Here is an 18076-nt window from a genome sequence, read left to right as displayed (position 1 = left end):
CTACTGACGTACTTTCAGGACACCTTTTTGTTTTTTGTCTGCTTTTCCTATAAGTTTACGAATTCTGAAATTTGCACTTAAAATTGCATACAGTGGTCCCTCGCTATCCGGTTGTTCAGTGATGACGCCACGAATCCTACTTCCGGGCCTAAAGTAGTCTGCGTTTAATATGGCTTTTGTGTTGTTAACATGTTTAATGTTATGTATTTTCTTCTATTTGATCTCAAAAAGCTCCTAAAACAGTCAGTGATCACTGTTGACCTCCCTCGGCTTTTATTACCGCTAATCATTTATTTAAGCTCAGTTTTTAAAACCTTAGGATGTAACTACAGCCCAGCCCATGCAGCAGTATATGAATGACTAACCTCGTATTGTGGATGGATTATCTCAGTTGTTCTCCTGGCTGAAGTTTGGTCCTTTTACAGCATCCTGCCATGCGATTACATTTGTTCCTGACCACCGAGAACACTCACGGTAACTTTTATCGAGTGGAGAAAAAAAAGTTAGCTTGTTTATATTATGCTAACATAGCTGTGTCGCTAGCGGTCACGTAGCACATCATTATATTCCAGCTAGCCCAACTTCAGTAACCCTACTGTACAAACGTCACTGCTGTTTAGTTTTCTGTCTTCATTTATGCTGGAAGTGATAACAGAGCTGTACGTTTTAATTTGTTTCTAAAACCCCGCAGTCAGGACATGCTATATTGTATTTAGATAGAAGCTAGCGAGCTAACTCCCTGCTAACTTCTAACTCCGTTAAATGTCATAAATTCCGTTTTCATGGATGCCTGGATGTTAAACTCAATTGTTACACCTGGTAGAGCAGAACGCTGATCATTTTATTAAAGATGAAAGACTTTAGACAGTTTTTCAACTCTCAGTAATGCCATAGTGATCGTTTGATATATGGACGTGCAGCGGAGTTTAGGTCCAGACACGGCTAGTGACGTCAGACTTAACGACCGGATAACGCGCCTTGCTGATTTTTATTGTGCAATTTTGCTTGATTTCTTTTTTTTTTTCACAGCGCATCGTGTTCTGCGTCCTGATTGCCTGTAGCCCATTGTCCAATCTCCTCCATGCAGTGTCTCCTGTACGGTACAGAATGCGTTCAGCTTGTCAAATTTATATAAATCTTCGATCGCTAGCAGTGTGACTCTGAAGTGCTGTACTGTATGTTTGTAAGTCCCCCCCCCCCTCAACAAACACAACAATGTCGATGAAACGTTTTGCACCGTTAAAGGCACTTCCGGTGGCACCCAAAAGGCAGAGGAAGATGCTACCCATCGCACAAAAAAGTTGGACTTCTGGATATGCTAAAGGAAGGTAGAAGTTACTGTATTTTTCGGACCATAAGGATAAGTCAAACTTTACTCAACTCATTCTTCTTGCTTCCTCTACTTCCGTACCATTGATTCATTAATGTTGCTCTATTCGCATGTTCTGGACCTGAAAACAGGGTTTGATCTTTGGTTTAATTCTATAATACTGGACTTACTTTTCTACGAAGGGTTGAACTTTGAGAGTGTTTAAACAAGAGAGAAAAGTATGAAAATATTAATGCCTGTCTGAGAAAAGTGTATAAAGTGTGCAGTGGGGGGTTTTACAGCCTTAAAACATCTATAATAATTGTAAAAAATAAAGCTGGCTACAAATTTCACCTATCGCGGGTTATTTTTAGAACGTAACTCCAATAACAGGGACCACTGTAACTCATAAAATGTTTTTGTTTCTTATGAATTAAAATCAAGCAGCAACTTTATAGACTACCATATAAAAAGCAAACATGGGTCCTCGCCAATCAGATCCACGTCACATTTGTGACTCTGTCCTCCCAAAACACAGATGGTTACAAACAAAATGGTGAAGTCTTCCACAAACCACTGGTTGACATCGCAAGTAGCCAATGTCCATCAATGTAGCGCATCAGTCCACAGACTGCTTTTTTTGCACACCCACATAGGTGGACAAGTTTCGGTGTGAGTTTGTTAACCCACAACCAAAGCCTGCATCATTGTAACGTGTCCTTTTTATCTCATAAATATGTTTCCAAAAAATAAAGCTCTTATTAATTTACTATGATAATCTAATGCTTAGCACAAACAAAAGTGAGGTATCAACATAAGTAACGATTATCTTCATTTATTTTCTTGGTTAATCCTTGTTAGTTTGTAACTTGACAGAAGATGAAATATGAATGTCCCTGTCACAGCACTTCAAAAGTGTGTAAACAGTACATCAAAATTAGTTGATTTTAGTACTTTCAGGCTTTTAAATCTGAGATCAAACTGGCAAAAGTAGAGGCTGGAGTCTTTTGTGCAAAAGTTAGCAAGCAACACAGTGGCAGGTGTAACTCGCTGCCCAGGTGTTTCCTTTTGAATCAGTTCTTCACAGCAGGTGAGAGCAGTGGGCGTCCAGCCTTCATTTCATTATTTCACATCTTTTCATCTTGCATCAGTTGGAGCCAGAAGGCTGCACGAAGACCAAAGAGCTGAACATGACAGAAAAACAACTTATCTGTAAGAAGAGGAAACAAAAAGTAAAGGATTGACATCAAGCTCAGAAAACAGAAAAGAAACTAGTGATGGACTTCAAAATAAACTGTATCCTCCAAGCTTTGAAGAATAACCACAAAACAAGTGTGACATTGACGGGGAGATTTTATAATGAAAAAGTTTGTGTTGTGCACCCAAAATTGGCCTTGAAGCAAAGTTATGAGACAGATGAGAGCATAAATGCAACCTTTGCCAAAGTCAGGGAAAGCCAACAGTGTGAAGAAAACCACAAAGTGCCCTTGACTCAAATCATTCCCGCTCCTCAGCGAAGCACACAGCAGCAAAAACCGTCATCCTCGACAGACTCGGATAATTCATTCTCACTGACAGAGGAACAGATGACAGCAGGGGGGAGCAGCAGGTGTTGTTTAGAAGTGTAAAGATTATTTTGGCAGGACCTTCATCCTGCAACAAGACAGTGACACCCACCCCCCAGCCACACCGAGGTGCAACCAAAGCTTTTATCAGCCTCAGTCTTAAATAAAGTGTCCACTTCAGGCTCCAGATTTAAACCCTACTGAACATTTTCTCTGCAGCAAAGGAGAGAGAAGGTAAACATCACTAGAAGGTGTTCTAAAACTTTTCCTTTTGACATACATCTGTTCACTTGCACATGTGGAAAAGCTGACTTTGACCACAAACTGGCAACAAAACATAAGATTCGGCTGTCCCGAGACAGTAAAATAATTTGTAGATGTACATTTAGGTAATTTAGGTAAATGCTTTTGATTTTGCAATATTAAAGTAAAAATAATGAGAAATGTAATTTTACTTTGAATTCAGATTTTAGGTTCATATTTCATGGTTAAATTAACCGTTTAGTTTCCGTTTACTGCAGCTCTAATTCTCACCACGACTACAAAAAAAGCACTGAGTTGCTGCCGTGTGATTGGCTGATTAGATATTTGCATTAAGGAGCAGATAAGGAGGTGTACAGTGTATTTCTGCTCCTGTTCACAGACTAGATAAAGTCTGGTGTGTTAAAATCATTGTTGTTGTTTTCCTAATAACCTTTTTAGTGTGTAAAGTTATTCCTTTTACCTGATGATGGACAGCCTGTTTTTTAACCACACATACTGACACTGGCAGCTCGTTACCTGCAGTATGACCCATAATTAAAAGAGAATTTTATTTGTTTTTTTACTGTGTGAATTTTCTGGCGTTTAACGGTTCATCTAGCAGAGGCCACAGAAACAGAGACTGTTGTGGAGGGCTGCACCCATGAAGAAATATGAAGAGATAAAATTACTATTGAGCAGAACTGTGTTCAGCTCCACTGGAAAAACTAAATAACCAGCATTGTTATTTTATGCATTGCTAATACTAGGAACAAAAACTTAAACCCTGATCTCTGATACATGAGACCTCTGTAAAGGAAATTGCTGATAAATCTGAAACTGCACAAAAATAGCTGGATTTGGCCAAAATGATACAATTTTAAATTGATGTTTCTTTTGTTTTTAAATTGCCAAATTGTTCAATAAACACTCCAGATTTAACCATTAAATGATTACTTTTTGTAATCATTTAATGGTTCAGTCTTGACAGGGTTAATGCTTTTAACATTTTTGTGTACACGCCATCGGTGAGGTCTTTGTCAGTATGGTGGCTGTAAAACTATCCATCCATCCATCTATTCGCTTCCGCTTATCCTTTTCAGGGTCCCGGGGGGCGCTGGAGCCCATCCCAGCTGTCATAGGGCGAGAGGCAGGGTACACCCTGGACAGGTCGCCAGTCTGTCGCAGGGCGGCTGTAAAACTAACAATGATTTAAACCTCTGGCTCAGAATTCATTAACAATTTCAGCTGTTTTTATGTCCTATTATTTACAACAAATAACATTAAAAGTCAAAATTTCCTCACCGATTAAATTTTTATTTTTTTCAAAGTCACCCAGTGGGCTGTGCTGGACCCTTTGGTGGGCCTGTCATGGTCCCTGGGCCATATGTTTGACAACCCTGGAATAAGGAACAAGACCAAAACATTTGTTTTTGTTTTCTTTATTCCACTCAGAAAAAAAAAAACAAAAAATAAAAAAAACAAAATAACATCATCCATCACTCCAATATTTATTAACTGTGCTAATTTTTTCATGTGATTCATCTGAAGTTTTCACTTTAATTTACTTAAAACTTTAGTTAAGTATTAGTTAAAGTTAAAGTAGCAGATTTACTTCACAAGTCTGGCTCATCACACATTGTTTTTCAATTTCAATTCAACAGATTTCATTATTTTTCATACACACTCAAAATATTTCAGTTACATCTTAAGGCATAAATCAATTTTTTAAAATCACAAACATATAAAATTTATATGAAATAGCTGGGAACTGTAGCTTAGAGTGAATAGTGAAATCGCATGGGACTAATTTCAGCTGTGGATTAATACACATTTGGCGCTGCTGCTACTGCCTGAACATGTCGCTCCGATATTAGAGCTCTGTGGCACAGAGAAAAAGAAATGTACAGCAAAAACCTTTTCAAGATCAAGCGGTTGTTACTGAGGATTAAACAAGCCACACGTGGCAAATGGAGATGCTTTTTGCAGCTGAGTAAATTTACAGTAATCACACATTTTATAGGCTTTTATACGATCCCTTTGCTTTTATTTCAGCGACTAGCAATGTTATTGGATTTGACAGTACTTAAAAGATCCTCAGTCAATAAATAAACACAGAAACAGGACCAGGAGTGATTTAAAGTGGCAGACACTGGACTGTTTTAACAATATACAGTACACAAAATGAGATTTAAAAAAAAAAAAAAAAAAAAATCTAAAATACATTAGTAATAGTATTTTTTATCATGTAACATGCGTATTTTTGCAATGGTTTGTTACTGAGGCCGGTATGTGGTGCAGAAAGCCAGACAAACACTGTAAATCTTTAAAAACAAATAAAAAAAAACCACACACAGTACAATATTGAAACATAAATTACACAAAACCTGAAGTGTGTATTCAGGGTAAATTCATGCTTGCAGGATAATTGTAAGCGGTTCTGTGTTAGAAATGTGTAAGACCTGAATTTCTTTTCTCCACAAAATGACAAACGTGAAACTGTCCTCAGACTAAAACATCGATCTGCAGGCCTGCAGATGTTTAAACTTCCACGGCAAAAAAAATTCAAGACTGTGGCAGATAACAATGGCAGCTGAAGGTGTTACAGGGAAACCGTAATTGCGCGCGCGCGCGCACACACACACACACACACACACACACACACACACACACACACACACACACACACACACACAGGTTTAACTGCAGTAGTCTGCTTTTTAATTTATTTCTCTTGCGGGATCGCTTTTTAGTGAAATAAAGAGTGAACATGTAAAGAAATGTGGGCAAACAAGCTTATCATTTAGGAGCTTATTTTGTCATTAATAAGAGCAAAATCAAAATCACAGCTGACAATAAGTGATAGTTGTCTGAAGCTGGTTGTTGTATTTGCGCACTTAAAATCTATTTTAATTGTTACGTAAATTTAGGTACGTTTATTTCATATCATATCATCATTTAGTACTAACACGAGTATTCTCTTCTCCAGCCTGTCAGCATCATCTGCCTGTAACAGCAGCTGGTGAGTTTAATATGTGCTATATTTTTGCCATTTCTTTCTCATAAATTTGTTTGTTTTTGGTTACATAATTACCTGTTATTTTTCATAAACATTTTTACAGCAAATTTGCTATTTTTTCCTTGCAAACTTGTCCAGTTTTTCTCATGAATTTCTTTCTTAAAACTCTTTTAAAAAATTGTTTTTTATTGACAATTTTTTCCTTGTAATTTGACCATTTATTTATGAGAAATTAGCCATTTCTTTTCCTCATAAGTTTTTAATGCAAACCAGCCTGTTTTTTCTCACCACTTTACAAAGTTTTTTTTCCCTAATAAATTTCCTATTTTCTTCTAAAATGACCCTTGACCACACCTTTTTTGATGAACCTACTAAATTTTGTTTCAAATTTATTTGTTTTTTCTTTGCTTTGTTTTGTCCATTTGGTGTTGAATAAAAGTGAACTGTGCAACATAACTGCAGAAACCTCGACAGCTAAAAGCCAAAACTGAGCTGCCAAATACAGTTCCTGCAGTTCCATAAATGGCCACATGAGGCAGTCTCATAAATGGAGACTGTCAGCATAAACTTCCATGTAAAATGCCCCAAAATACAACTAACTTATACAAAAAGAAATGTTCCATAGCTCATGCATCCCTTGTTAACAGTTGTACGTGGAGTGTGTTTTTATAGTTACAGTTATAATAATAATAATCAAATAAAAGCAGCTTCTCCCTGTAGCTCACCCCTCTCTCTTCCTTTTTCTGACTGAAATGACTTCACTTTAAATTTAAGGTGCAGAGGCTACTGGGAAACTCCCATTTTCAAAGTAAAGTACCTTCATGGCATGCGAAATGCTTCTTCTCCCTTTACTGACTTTACTACCCTGCGAACACCTGGGGGGTCAGCGGCGGCGGCAGGTTGTCGTTGTCTATGTTGTTGGCATCAATGGCAGAAACTGTGCAGGTCAGCGGATATTTTTCCAGGATGTCGTTCACCTCCCGCTGGACGCTCTCGGTCCAGGAGAGCATGTCAGCCTGGAGGCTCTGAGCGGCCTCCATCACCTTCTCCTGCCGGCTGCTGATGGTCGACAGCTGCTCCAGATTGTGGTTGAGCTGGGCCAGGACAGGGTTGGTGGCAGCCACGCCAGCTCCTGGACCGGTGTGGGGCCACTCGCCCTCTGCGCTGCTGCATCTTGGCGAGGCTTGGCCCGACATGTAACGCTCAAACTCCTCCGGGGAGAGATTGAGAGACTGAGCGTCCAACTTCTCGATGAAGGCAGCTGCACAGCACTAAAAAATATAAATTTATTAATTAATTAAAAAAAAAAGAAAACCAACTGAAATCATGGATGATTTTCTGACAGCACGTCAAACTGAGTCACAGAGAGCCAGATGGCCTTATGTTACAAGGGTTAGTCCAACATTTTGGGGAACAAGAGTGCCATGACGTGACAGTTATGCTTCTCTAAAGAGTCACATAAACGTCTCTGCAGGCCTCATTTAAAGCCTGTTAGGATGCAGGTATAAGCACACATGAAAATTAAACCAACTCGGAAATATACTCACCGGCTACAATATCAGATACACCTGTTCAACCACTCGTTAATGCAAATATCTAATCGGCCAATCACATGGTATCAACTCAGTGCATTTAGGCATGTAGTCAACCTGCCAAGCATCATAATAAGGACAAAACATGACATAAGAGAAACTGAACGTGGCATGGTCGTTTGCCCGAATATTTCAGTAACAGATTATCTGCTGGGATTTTCCCACACAGCCAAAGGAAGCGGTCAGTTCTCTGGGAGAAAATGAGGAAGCCAGAGGTCAGAGGAGAATGACCAAACTCCTTTGAGCTGTTAGGAAGGCAACAATAACATAAATAACTACTCATTACGACCAAGATGTGCAGAAGAGCATCTTTAAATTTACAGCACATCACACCTTGAAGCAGATGGGCTACTGCAGCAGAAGACTACACCGGGTGTCGCTCCTATCAGCTAAGAATAGAAAACTGAGGCTACAATTCACACAGGATCACCAAAATTGGACAACAGAAGATTGGAAAAATGTTGCCTGGTCTGATGAATCTCGGTTTCTGCTGTAACACTTGGATTGTTCCTACTATGCCGTGAAGATGCAAGAATGGGATCCTAGCAAAGTATAACTAATAAAGTGGCCTTTGAGTGTGTTTGTTGTTCTGCTTAGCTTAGTGAGGAAGAGCTTGTGTGGCTCTGTCTGAAGGCCATGCGATTGCACCTATCAGTGCCTCTAAAACTGGCAGATAAGAAATAACCTTTTATATAATGCTTGTTTCTTTAAAAGAAAAAAAAAAAGCAGATAGAGACATTTAAGCCCTTCAAATCTGAAAAATGTATTTGTCTATGACATAACACTCATTAAATACTCCATACTCCCACATATATTTGGATATTATTCATTAAGGGGTTTAATTACATTTGGACAAACTGTGCCGTCAGTAAAGGGAACTAAGTGCACAAATAGCTCAGCAAAGACAATAAAGAGGCGCTCCACATTCCCAGCATTTAAGGCACATCTTGAACAGTGGTCTTATGTTATGTAAATTAGCAGGTTTGCTAGGTTTGGTGTATTGATGTTTGTTAACATGTGTTGGCTGCTAAATAACCACTGAAATCTTTACTCTGATTTTACAGTTATAACACAAAACTTATTTCACTTTTCATTATCTGGATTTATCAATTTTTACTGTAAAATCTCTCAGAATCCTCCAAATTTAACTTTCAGAGACTCAAGTAAAAACTACAAATAAATAATTAATCCGTTCACAATAAAATCCAACAGGAAGAAGCAGAAATTTGTCACAGTTTAGAAGCTTTGACCAAAAAATGTTCATGCATAATGTTTGCCAATTTAGCTTAAGTATACAAAAACACATTAAATCGGCTTTTCTGCCACCTGAAGCAAACACACTTAAGTAAAACAACACAAATCGATTCCTTATAATGAATCCTGGAAGGAAATTACCGACACTACAACTACACTTTTTTTTCTCTGTGCATTTTTTGTTAGTTTGGGTTTATTTACTCAATGCACTGAATTCTTTCAAGTAAAGCAGCTCAGACTCATTGCCTTTCTCGTGCATGATGTCATTGTGCTCTCATGAACAATCACCCCTCAAAATCTGTTGGTGAGGCAGGAGAAACACTATTACAGACATGTTAAACTACCCTCATTGGACCCCAGGTCATCAGCTTGAACAGGCTTTGAAGTAGGACAAGAAGAAAGAAAAACAGACCAGGTTGGTGAAGTAGTATCCATCCTCTCCGGTCATCAGCCTGCTGGGGTTGCAGAATCGGGTGATGTACTGGATGTTGGACTGAAGTCGTGGAGGATTAGCCTTCAACACGATGTAAATGAGCGCGGGGAGAAAGTCGTCGGCGGACGCCGGCTCGTTCTTGGTGATCCTAATAGCGCTGAAGATGTGTTTACTGCAGTGTGTGATGCAGGCCAGTTTGTCCCGAGGAACCCTCTTCGAATCCATCTCAATGATATCTGGAACAGACCAAGATTCGCTCATGAAGGCTGAAACAAAGAGCTAATCAGGTCACACGTTTATTAAGTAAAACTTATTTGTTCTGCTCTGGAGGTAAAATATATATAAGGATGATTTACAAATGACTTATTTCCATCCTGGCACTTAAAGAACATTATATATTCACAGCAGAGCGTCTGTCTTCACCATCTGCAGCACCAGACGTCGCACGGCGCTGCCAGATCAAATCCATTAGCAAGTTAAGCTCATTTCTACACATGAAGGATGGATGGAGCGACTGTTTGAAAGCCATACAGCTCAGTTTTAAAGACTACAAAGACAAGAAAAACCTCTTCAAAGGCAGACAAAAGGCTGCTTATTTCTCAAAGGAGAACATAGAACAAAGAGCAGATATACACTCTTTTTCCACAATATTAAGAACACCTGCCTGAAACAGCCTATGTCCCCTCTGGGCTACAAAAACCATCAGGAGGTGTCCTGTGGCTCATATCCGTTGGGATAGGACCCTGTAGATAGGCAGTGGCTGATAGGCTTAACTTAACTGTGTGAAACTGTCTCTGTTCTTTGGATTATTGAACTTTAGTAAATGATTAAACTTCAGATAAAAACTCACTAGGTTTACAAGAACAGCCAATCAACTGCAATGCACACAGCATTATTGCCTCAGGCCCAAGATGGAAAGGTTGCCAGCGTCATTAAAGGGGGCAAGTTTCACTGACCCTATCGCCCTTCTAGATGTGTGTGGATGCACTGAGCGGGACAAAATGTTGTTTATTTGGAGTTTAAACAACAGAAATGGTTAAAATGTTCAATAAACTATATTTTCTGACATAATTTTGTAATATAATGTATACTTTATTTATCCCTGTATAGAAATTACTCTCTGCATTTAACCCATTCACTCTAGCGAAGCAGTGGGCAGCCAATCCAGCACCGAGGGAGCAGTGTGTAGGGACGGTACCTTGCTCAGGGGTACCTCAGGATAGCCATTCAGTGGATTTTAACCCCCGACCTTCAAACCACTCTACCTACTCAGCTATCCCTGCCCCTAATTTTGATAAATATTTGCAGACATTGATGTAAAGATGTGCACAGTCAGGATTTCTCAGTCTGCACCTTTTCCCATGCTGGATCACTTACAATTTTAATAAAAGACTCATAAATGGAGTATATGAGTCAAACTAAATTTAAGTGAGTCTAAGCAGTGAAGGTGAACCCTCATGGACTGCTGGCACATCTGTGTGTGAAGTTATAGACATGTTATAAAAAGGCATAATTCACAGAGGTCAAAGCCATGTTTTGTAGGTGGCTGTAAATATGGTTTTTAATGCTGTTAACTTTTAAGATTTTAACATGGGAGTCTATGAGGACAGAGCCACTTTTGGAGCCAGCCTCAAGTGGCCATCAGAAGAACTGCAGTTTTTAGTTTGGGGTTCTAATTCACATTTTCAATCACTTTCAGTAGCAGGGTTTCAGACCGTCAAGGCCTTTGCCTTTGACTGCAACGGATCCCTACAGGAGAGATGGCCCATATTCAGGTGGATTTATACATTTCGCTTCTGGAGATGGATGGATTGCAATTCTGGGAGCTTGGAAGCTCTTCATTGTGTTTCTCGAGCTGTTCCTCAATATTTTTCTGCAGAATGGCGGGGTCTATTATCTTTCTGGGGTAGGCCACTGTCTTTAAAGGGTTGGGAGTCATTTCTAGGTTTCCAACAGCATGTACCAGGCGGGTGACAGATGTCCACTTGACTTCCAGCACCCAGTGACTCTGTGGTTTGTAACCATTTTCTGTACAATTTTACTTGGATTTTTAACTCCCCGAAACTGTTTTAATGAGGACACATTGTGTGTGGCAGAAACAAGTGAGGACAGCAGTGATACTCATGACCAATCATTTATCTGATGGAGTAAAACATTCACTCTTTTTTAACTCAGATTTTGGTCTCTGTGAAGTTCACGACAAAACTGCAAAACGACAGCACCGCTAGGATCAAGCGCAATCAAACAGCGCGTCTGAGTGCTCGCTGACCTGTTATCGCTTTCACCACATTCTCAGAGACTTCCGGGATTTCTTCATCCATGGACACACAGAGCATCTGGATGGTCACCCAGTGCAAAGCCCTGCAACACAGAGAATCAGAATCAGAGACAAAAAAAAGGCATACAAACATTGTGTTCATTCACGTAAGCCTGACACTCTTATTTTTTGTATTTTGTGTGTCTACATATGATGTAACCATACACATTTGTTACAGTCACTTCGCTCCAGGGTGACAAACACATCAGACACGTGCAGTCAGCAGCTGCCACTGTGCTTCCAAATGTAAGAAAAACACAGCTAAAAATGGCTATTGTGTAATCAACTGCACAGACTCAGAAAGCATTCAGACTGAAGTTTTCACAGGCGGATGAAGATTAAAGGCGAGCGCTGTGCACTGAGGCTTTCTATTCACCAGGCACACACAGCTTACACATAAAAACCCCATGTTTGCACAAAATCTAATGCCAAAGCCAGGAAAATCCACAAAAATGACAATGTGACATAAAATATTATATTCTAAAAACACCAGGCTGTGCTGAGTTGTTCAGTCCAGGAAGAACCACCTTATCCTGTTCTGTGTGGCCAAGTCCTTCCTCTCGTCATCAGTGGTTTCTGGACAGAAAACGCTCTTGTACAGACGAGTCATGATGTACTTTTCCACTTGGTCCATCACCTGCTCCACAGACTCAGAGGAGCCTGGTGAACAAAGGCACATTAGAGCATATAAAATACTGCTTGTGCTGCCATCTAGTGGCTTCTCAGACTGTTTGCGTTGAGAATGTCTTAATGATTGTTTTAAATACTTGAGGTAAAGTTGCAACTTCTGCAATCCTACCTTTAAAGTGAGTCATCAGGCGGTCGGCCAAATTCTGGTAGAAATCTTGAACGCACTCTGACAGCTCATCGGCACCCAGGTCCTGTTGACAAAAGACCTTAGAAGGTTCTTCGCGTGGAAAGTCATGGAAACATTCAAAAGTAAACGACTGGTGTCATTGAGTCAATGAGCGTCAGAGTACGTCGCACCTTCTTGCTTGACATGTTCACGAGGAAGACTCGGCACTGCTTGTGGATCTCCCGGCCGGGCTTCTGGAGGTTTTTCAGGAAGTCCACAAAGTCTTTGGACACTTGGTCCGTATCGAAGCTTGCGTGGCGGCTGATGGACGGACTGGTTTTACCTTCTTGGGTTTCTAGTTAGGGAAAAAAAAAAATCAAGTTTAAAATAAAACAATAATTCTCCCCCCAATAGGTGTATATGTGTAGGTACTTCAGATAAACATGTATTACTTACTCTCATCATAGGACACATAACTCCCTACGCAGCTGTCATGCCACTAAATAATTGCAAGAATTACCTCTTCAGAGCAAAATTTTTAAATTTCACAGCAAAACACCAAAAAATGTTTTTGTCATTTGTCACAAGTTATTATAAATGCTGTGCAACATCAAGTGTGGATGAAGGAGTGCCCCCCCTTACACCATCAGAGGAATTCAGGACACTTGTAATGTCCATTCACTGAACACTGTATTAAGTACAACTTAACTTAAAGAGATTAGACTGTGAATGGATGGAAGTAATTGGCAACAATACTCAGCTAGGCTGTGGGCTTTAGATGATGCACAGTTGGTACTAAGGAGCCCAAATGTGTGCCAAGAACATATCCCGGACACCGGACACATCCTGAACCACTGATACAGGGCTGGGTGGTTCATGCTTTCATGTTGTTTACACTAAATTCTGACCTTACCACACGCCACAGCAGAAATCAAGACTCACAGACCAGATAACATTTTTCCAATCTACTATTTTTAAATTTTTGGTTAACCTATGTGATTTGTAGCCTCAGCTTCCTGCTCTTAGCTGAGAGAAATGGCAGTCAAGGTGGTCTTCTGCTGCTGCTGCAGCCTATCTGCTTCAAGGCTCCACATGCTGTGAGCTCAGAGATTCTCTTCTACAATAACTATTTGAGTGACTGTTGCCTTCTTATCAGCTCAAAGCACTCTGGCCATTCTCCTCTGACTTCCTGCAGGATTTTCTCCTTTTCAAACTATATTTGTTAAACCCTAGAGATGCTTCCAGCAGATCAGCAGGGTCTGAAATACTGGCTCATCTAGTACCAACAACCATCCCACGTTTAAAATCTTTTAAATCACCTTTCTTCATCCTTCTGATGCCTGGTTTGAACTTCAGTTGTTGTTATCCTCTGACCAACAACTGCATGATACCCCTAGAACAACAACATCTGTTTCCACCTTAAGATTTAAAAACAAAGGAAAGCTATAAACATTTAAATATTACTTTCAGGTTCTTTTAACTGAATGGACTGAGAAAAACAGCAATTCTCCTCAGCTTTGGCAGCCAAAGCAAACTAAGCTTTATGCAAACTAAGACATTTTTTAATGTGGCAAGCAGCTGGGTGCTCTGATGACAGGGGAAGAATATAGATGTTGTTCTTAGGACAGAAACCACTTTCTAAAGTCAGCATGTGCTTCCCGAAGTCTTCATTTTTCTTGGGACCTCCAGCTGTATATTAAACCACCACTGATGACTTATCATCAGTAACCATCCTCATTTGAAGAGCTGTTATCACCACAACCTTCCACCGTAATTTCTTTTTACAACCTCCTGCAGTTGCTTATTATTGGCATGGACGTGGTAAGACACTAACACCAATATACACCTAATCCCAACCCCTGACTATTTCAGGCTAAAGCATGCAGCTGCGAGTTGATCAACAAAACACTCACAAAGCACCCCAAGTGCACACACATTGATGTTAATGAATGTGATACCTTTTTTAGAAGCAGTTCGTGACGAAGGGCTGAAGAACTTCTTGACGGTGGTCACTTTCCGAGTCTTTTCATTGGTTTTCTTCTCCTCAAACTTGGAGAAGGGACCCAGCGAGGCATGTCCAGGCTGCGGGGGCGTTGTGGACTGAGTCTGCACACCGTGACTGCTGGCATACGCTGCCTCCTCCTCTCGTTGCAGCCTGGAACCAAGCAAAGTTGATTAGAGGGGAAACAATAAGCTTGCAATGAGCACGTCTGTTTCTTTTCAAATGAATGCACCTGGTGATTTATAAAGTGGTTCATTCATTAATGGAGCTATTTAGCACAATGTTCTGTGTTTCTGCTTTTAGCCTCTCTCACACTTTGCTTTCCTCTGGAGATGTTTGAGGACTGCTAAAGGTCTTACTTTTCTGCCAGTGCCCAGTCATCCTGGATCTGTTTCTGCCGTACCCGCTGGTACTCCTCCCTCCAGCACTTTGAGCACAGGCCCTGCCAGGCTGCGTTGCCATAGTAACCACATCCTTTTTTGCACAGCAGGTCTGATTGGTCCACGTGTATCCCCCGTCGCTCCGTCCGCTGACTCATAATGCTGGACGACACGGGATGAAAAATTCATCATCTGATTTATTAGTGTGTTTGTATGCGCTGCTGGTCAGACCCATCTCCCCGCTGCTGCCTGCTTATGCAGCTCAGATTATTAAACAGTTTACACACACAGTTAAGGCAGGAATAACATGCCAGTCCAGCAGCGCTACACTAATAAAACTCTGCAATAAAAATGGAACGCTCTAATTATCGAGTTCTTTCGTAACACTCAGACACAGACTAAAATAAAAACAGTCTTAATACACACTCTTCGTAACTCAGTTTCACTTTGTCTTTCTCCTCTCCTTACTTCCTAGCATCCATGATTTCTTCCACCTTTTCCTGTATCTTAGTCCATCACAGGAAAGTTGAGAGAAATCAAAGGATGAAAAGTTATTTTAGCACCCTCTGGTGAATTTTTGATAATTTACAGTTTCTATTTTTACCCATATATAATAACTTCTAAGCATTATTTTTAATTTTCTGTTTGATTAGTATTTGCTTATGCAATTAACCATAGACTGTATATAAAAGATGGACCTGAACCCTATGGCAGAGTGCCTTAAACCTGCAGCTCTTCTAACAGCCAGCATGACCTGCAATCTGTGTCTCAAACTCGTCTATCTAACAGTATTATTATTCATGATACAGAGAATAAAAGCCTTGACTTGGATGAATGCTAATTATTTTTTCACTGCAGTGTGGTTTCAGACCGTGCTTTGAAAAGATTTTCTATAACCGAGACTTTAAGTGGGGATTAGCTACTCAAGAGGTGTGACTAAAGGGACACATACCACATTTACCACTGTAACAACTTCCATGATGGATCTGAGTGACTATCAATGTGTCAAATGTCAGCATGTACACATTTCTGCTTGTTGTTTAAATAGTCAATGTATAGTCGCACTAAGCAGCAGGCAACCATAATGGGGTTGGCGTTGGTGCCTGAGTTTGTATAGTAAAACATTCTGAACTTCTTAAGAAGTTCAGAATGTATCAGAATAATTAAAGTAAATATTCTGCATGTCACCTTGATGGGAATCAGTCTAAAATTGAGTTTCACTTTTAGGACCTGCGATCCTGACAGCAGATAAACCCTAACCTGCCTTTAATTCATGGCATTGTTCAAAAGAAACTTTGGTCTGTGACGCTGTAGAACACAAAGCCAGTTTCACTTGTTTATTACCTCTAACTATGATCTAAGAGTTACCTGCTCCCCAGTATGAAGATTTGCATGTCCTATTCATAGTTTTACAGCTCCAAGAGCAGCAGGTGAAAAACAAGCTTAGTCAGCATCTAATGCAGCGAAAGAATAGAGAATTATAAAGAACAAAATGTGAGAATACACAAGGAGGAAAGCCAGAAATCACTAGAAATACAAAAAGCTACACAGACGACACAACAAAGGAAAACTGAGAATAAAACTGAAATAAGATTAACTTGACTTGAACGAAGAAAGAGGAAGGCAGGGGAACGCCTAAAGTCAAAAGACAAACAGACGAGAGAAGGAGGAAGTGAATGAAAACACAAAATGGGAACTAGCTGAATACGACCCTCAGTTACAGGTAACTAAAGCTAACGAGTCTAAACAGATGTAAGAATACAGCGTAGCTCAAACCATAAACAGCCCAAAGAGCAGATCAGAAAATAAAAAAAACACATTTAAACTTCTAGATACAAGTAACTAAATTAAAGCAACAACTCTACAAGCAGTAAATTAAGTACTACCTGGAGCAGTGTTTCCCAACCACTGTGCTGCAGCACATAGGTGTGCCATGAGAAATGATCAGGTGTGCTGTTTCCACCTGATTAGTGCTCTAAGCGACCGGCGTGAGTAATGGGCAGAACAATTACACTGTCTTCGACTAGAGGGAAGCACAACTGAAGAAGATGAAGAAGAAATTACATAATAGTCATGCTGTGAGTGAGACAGCACAGCGTGTAATAGCAATAGATAAATATTTGAAAAGAAAAAGTAGTCAATCTGACCTGGGTCCTTTGCATGAGTAGCGGTCAAAAGAAAAACAAAAAGGTATACTGGAGACAAACCGAGTCAATTCCGCTATACCTGATGCGCAGGGGGAAAATGATCAATATGCTTTTTGTGATATTATTGTTTGGTGGTGTGCCGTGTGTATTTTCTAATGTGAAATATGTTCTGTGGCTCCAAAGGGTTGGGAAACACTGACCTAAAGCATAGATATACAGACGACCCACTCCAAAGGTGAACCTAAAATGCAAGGCTCTAATGACAGGTTCTCAGAATCAGTAAGAATCATGAGCTCCCAAAATGCAGGGAACACGACACTGCAGGCAAAAGATGGCTGCAAATGACAATATGCAGCAAAGTGGAAAAACACTCATCAAAGCAGGCTGTTTTGTTTGCTATGTAGGAATCTATTGTAGTGGAATATCTATTCATTCTTTTTTTTTTTTTTTTTAAACCAACTGCCTTTTGTTCTGTTGCTTTTTTGACATTATCTACTAAACTAGGCGGTGCTCACGCAAGGCAATCACACTTTTAAGGTTGTAGCACATAAACTTTGGAACAGCCTTTCTCAGCCTATCAGGTTCTATCAGGAATGTTAAACTTGCTAAAAACTCGTCTTCATAGGTTAGCTTTTCTTCATTACTGTCAGTTAAGTCAAATGGCACAGCAGGCCAAATAGCACTAAGTGGAAGTGGAATTTAATAATTTAACCAGTATTATTACATCTGATTGAATTACATCAGTCTGAAAACATGAGATCGAGAATATTGCACATATTACAGCAATTTTATTTGTTTCAGTTCTCACTTTGTTCAATTTAACTTCATAATTATTCTATAAATGTTGCATGAACAGCAGTAATAAATGATAATGGGATCGCTGTGTTTCCTGAATTATTTCTGCATAGGAAATAATTCTTTGGGTTTTTTTTCGTTTAGCAGATGATGCAAATACAGAAACTACTACAAACTAAATTAAAACTAAAGTGAAACACGTGAACTCACACAGAACCTAGCTGAAA

At 39.8% G+C, this 18076-nt stretch overlaps 1 protein-coding gene and 1 long non-coding RNA gene across 2 annotated transcripts; one reads left to right on the top strand and one right to left on the bottom strand.

Annotated features, from left to right (window-relative positions):
* The first annotated feature begins 13 nt into the window (after nt 1-13).
* On the top strand, nt 14-5335 carry LOC309716262. Its single transcript, XR_014279397.1, has 2 exons — nt 14-474; nt 1030-5335. It is a non-coding gene; the product is annotated as an uncharacterized lncRNA (long non-coding RNA).
* Nucleotides 4599-17057, bottom strand: rabgef1 (RAB guanine nucleotide exchange factor (GEF) 1). Its single transcript, XM_082549951.1, has 9 exons — nt 16794-17057; nt 14887-15069; nt 14484-14680; nt 12717-12880; nt 12529-12610; nt 12257-12389; nt 11682-11773; nt 9392-9648; nt 4599-7404 (listed from the first exon to the last, which is right to left on the bottom strand). Exons 1-9 carry the CDS (start codon nt 16829-16831, stop codon nt 6994-6996), a joined length of 1557 nt encoding a protein of 518 aa, XP_082406077.1. The 5' UTR covers nt 16832-17057; the 3' UTR covers nt 4599-6993.
* Nucleotides 17058-18076: the final 1019 nt, after the last annotated feature.

This window comes from Aulonocara stuartgranti (assembly GCF_965226115.1).
Source record: "Aulonocara stuartgranti genome assembly, chromosome: 10".
Taxonomy (NCBI): domain Eukaryota; kingdom Metazoa; phylum Chordata; class Actinopteri; order Cichliformes; family Cichlidae; genus Aulonocara; species Aulonocara stuartgranti.
Note: the sequence above shows the minus strand (reverse complement) of the source record. Positions and strands in the feature narration are given on the sequence as shown.